Below are 3,079 nucleotides of genomic sequence, written 5' to 3' on the forward strand. Positions count from 1 at the left end.
TGACTGAGTGGCTGGAGGGAGTGAGAGTAAGTGCATCATGTGACAGTCATGTGACCTGTAGTATACATGTACATGTACCACATGGACTGAAAATAAATACTGATACATACCCAAGGCTATAGCCCATGGTTTTTTCCAAAAAAAATGACTCCGAAATCACCCCAAATTTTTATTACATTTTTTGATACATATTGATGTCCTTATGCTGTGTAGCAAGTTTAAGCTGATTCCGACTTCAATTTTTCAAGTTACGGCCATTTTAAGAAAACGCCAAAATTCAAAAAAATATTCAAGGCTATAATAGCCCATGGTTTTTCCAAAAAATGGCTCCGAAATCACCCCAAATTTTTATTACATTTTCTGATACATATTGATGTCCTTATGCTGTGTAGCAAGTTTGAGCTGATTCCAACTGCAATTTTTCAAGTTACGGCCATTTTAAGAAAACACCAAAATTCCGAAAAATACCCAAGGCTATAGCCCATGGTTTTTTCCAAAAAATGGCTCCGAAATTACCCCAAATTTTTATTACATTTTTTGATACATATTGATGTACTTATGCTGTGTAGAAAGTTTGAGCCAATTCCGACTTCAATTTTTTAAGTTACGGCCATTTTAAGATAATGCCAAAATTCACAAAAATACCCAAGGCTATAGCCCATAGTTTTTTTTCAAAAAATGGCTCAAAAATCACCCCAAATTTTTATTACATTTTCTGATAAATATTGATGTTATTATTGGGGCGAGCCTGAGCTCGCCCCACTCTAGCTATACTCTCAGTCACGCCCCGTCTGTCCTTCTGTCTGTCTGTCCTCGTACGTCACCCCTATTTATGCGTAGATCTAATACGGTAGATAGATACTATGCATTACCAATGCAATTTTCAATTTTTCATTGAAAGTGGCAGCGGTCACAGTAAAATAAAAATGGCAACCAACACACGTGAGCTTTCTAGCAGCAATATAAGGCAGATACACCGTCCAAAGACTTCTCCAGCAGCTATAGAAGGTTTTAAATTCAATTAATAACCTATGAAGCTCGTCTTTATTGATGCAATTGCTATTAAAACTGTGAAAGTCAATCAAGCTTTTTCTCAGTCATCTTAACATTGGATAATGTTATATCTAAAGCTAAGTAAAGCATCTTTACAGACATTTATAGGCAAGAAATGTGTATGTGAAACTAGAAGACTAAAAGTTAAATAAAATAAATGATGTAAAGTGATTTTATCAGCAGCATTAAACTTTCATCATGTGAATCATGCTTGCTATGCCTAAATCATGATGCATGCTTTGAAATCATCGGGAGTAGATTATAGAAGGATAGATCCAGTGCCATTAATTGCTTTGCTAGCTTAGGCTTGCCCCTTAATGTTCTACATTCTTCTAGTTTATTATTATTATCAATAGGTTAATTCCTTGTCCAGTCAGTCTGTGTTGNTGGAGGGTCCATTATTGGAAGGTCATTTGAATCTTATTGTGGAGCTGCTGACGTTTTCCTCAATTGAGGAGAGACACAGTTTAGGGAGTAAACCAGGAGGAATGAACCTCATACCTGTAAGGACACCGTACCTGTGAATTATTATCATGTGTATTTAATACTATTGTACATGTGAATTATTAATACTGTTGTACATGTGAATTATTAGTTAATACTGTTGTACTTCTACATGTACATGTATGCATGTAAATACAGTACTTATACATGTAGATGTACTTTTATAAGATTTAAACTGTGGTACATGTTCATTAGGAATAGCTTTTGGAATGATAGCTTGGCATAATATTGCTTTTTTCAGCAATTCCACTTTTTATGTAAATTCTTTTTTTTCTCAGAACCTCATCAACGATTTCTTGTTTCGAGCCTCAAGACTAGTGAAGAAACTAAAGACTACACCTGGTAATGACTGATACATTATATTTAATATTATTATTATTATTATTATTATTATTATTATTATTATTATTATTATTATTATTAATAGATCTACAGTACAATGATGAGTTAGCTAGTGGTATATGCTCCAGTCCTGACAGTATTCAAGCTTGTTATAAACTATTGAATGCACTTTGTGTTGGAGTGAAGGAGAACATTGAAATACTTAGTGAACTAATCTCTGATATATTCTACAATGGTGAGGCTATTACTACTAGTATTAGCATCAACAAATAAATTACTGTATACATGGTTTTTTGAGGGAATTATTATTTCGAGAAATTTGCTAAATTTGGCTAAATTTCTAATTTGTGGATTTTCAATTTTGCAAGTTATACATGCACAATGTGCCGTGTGGGTAGCGTATTAAATTGATTTTTGCGGATTTAATTTTCGCAAATCAGGAAGGAATTAGTGAAATCTAAGAAATTTGCAATCCTTGAAAAAAACCACTTATACTGTACTTTATTTGTAAATGCATTAAAAGCCCAAACTTTAAAGAATTTGCAATGTTTTTATTTTTTATTAATCCTCCAGATGAGCCTCCATTGGTGGAGTGGGAGTATTATCCTCATGTTGGTCCTCGGCCCACTAGAGGGTATGTGGGACTGAAGAATGCTGGAGCCACCTGCTATATGAATGCTGTACTCCAACAAGTAATACCTAATATATACATTTATTTAATTTTATTTAATATTTATTTATTAGTACACTAGTATTATAATTATAGTTGATTATTTATTAATTTGTTGTTGTGTAGTTGTACATGATCTCTCCGGTCAGAAATGGTGTCCTCTCACTATCAGAGCCAGCAGTGCAGCTGATTAATGAAACTGACAAAACAGAACAAGACAATAAAGGAAAAGTAAGGAGGCGTTACTATTTATAGAACAACAGATACTATTAATAGAACCAGGATTATTTATGAATACCTTGCTTGCTTTGGCTCACCCATTAAATGTATTGTATTATTATTATTATTATTATTATTATTATTATTATTATTATTATTATTATTATTATTATTATTATTATTATTATTATTATTATTATTATTATTATTATTAATACATGTATCTCTCCTCTATGCAGTCAGTAGATGGTCCACTGGTCCCTGCTAGTACTGACCGGAAGGAGACGCACA

At 32.8% G+C, this 3,079-nt stretch overlaps 1 protein-coding gene across 1 annotated transcript in view; it reads left to right on the forward strand.

Annotated features, from left to right (window-relative positions):
- The window catches only part of LOC100633988 (probable ubiquitin carboxyl-terminal hydrolase FAF-Y), a gene marked incomplete at its 3' end in the record, with an annotated part of 19,544 nt that overhangs the window by 1,306 nt on the left and 15,159 nt on the right, over positions 1-3,079 (forward strand). Inside the window, exons 2-7 of the mRNA XM_020003076.1 lie at positions 1,410-1,556; positions 1,836-1,899; positions 1,985-2,134; positions 2,473-2,591; positions 2,696-2,800; positions 3,028-3,074. Coding sequence (XP_019858635.1) covers positions 1,410-1,556; positions 1,836-1,899; positions 1,985-2,134; positions 2,473-2,591; positions 2,696-2,800; positions 3,028-3,074 — 632 coding nt within the window. The remainder of the gene's footprint in view (positions 1-1,409; positions 1,557-1,835; positions 1,900-1,984; positions 2,135-2,472; positions 2,592-2,695; positions 2,801-3,027; positions 3,075-3,079) is intronic.

Source organism: Amphimedon queenslandica, unplaced genomic scaffold (genome assembly GCF_000090795.2).
Source record: "Amphimedon queenslandica unplaced genomic scaffold, v1.1 AMPQUscaffold_12763, whole genome shotgun sequence".
Classification (NCBI taxonomy): domain Eukaryota; kingdom Metazoa; phylum Porifera; class Demospongiae; order Haplosclerida; family Niphatidae; genus Amphimedon; species Amphimedon queenslandica.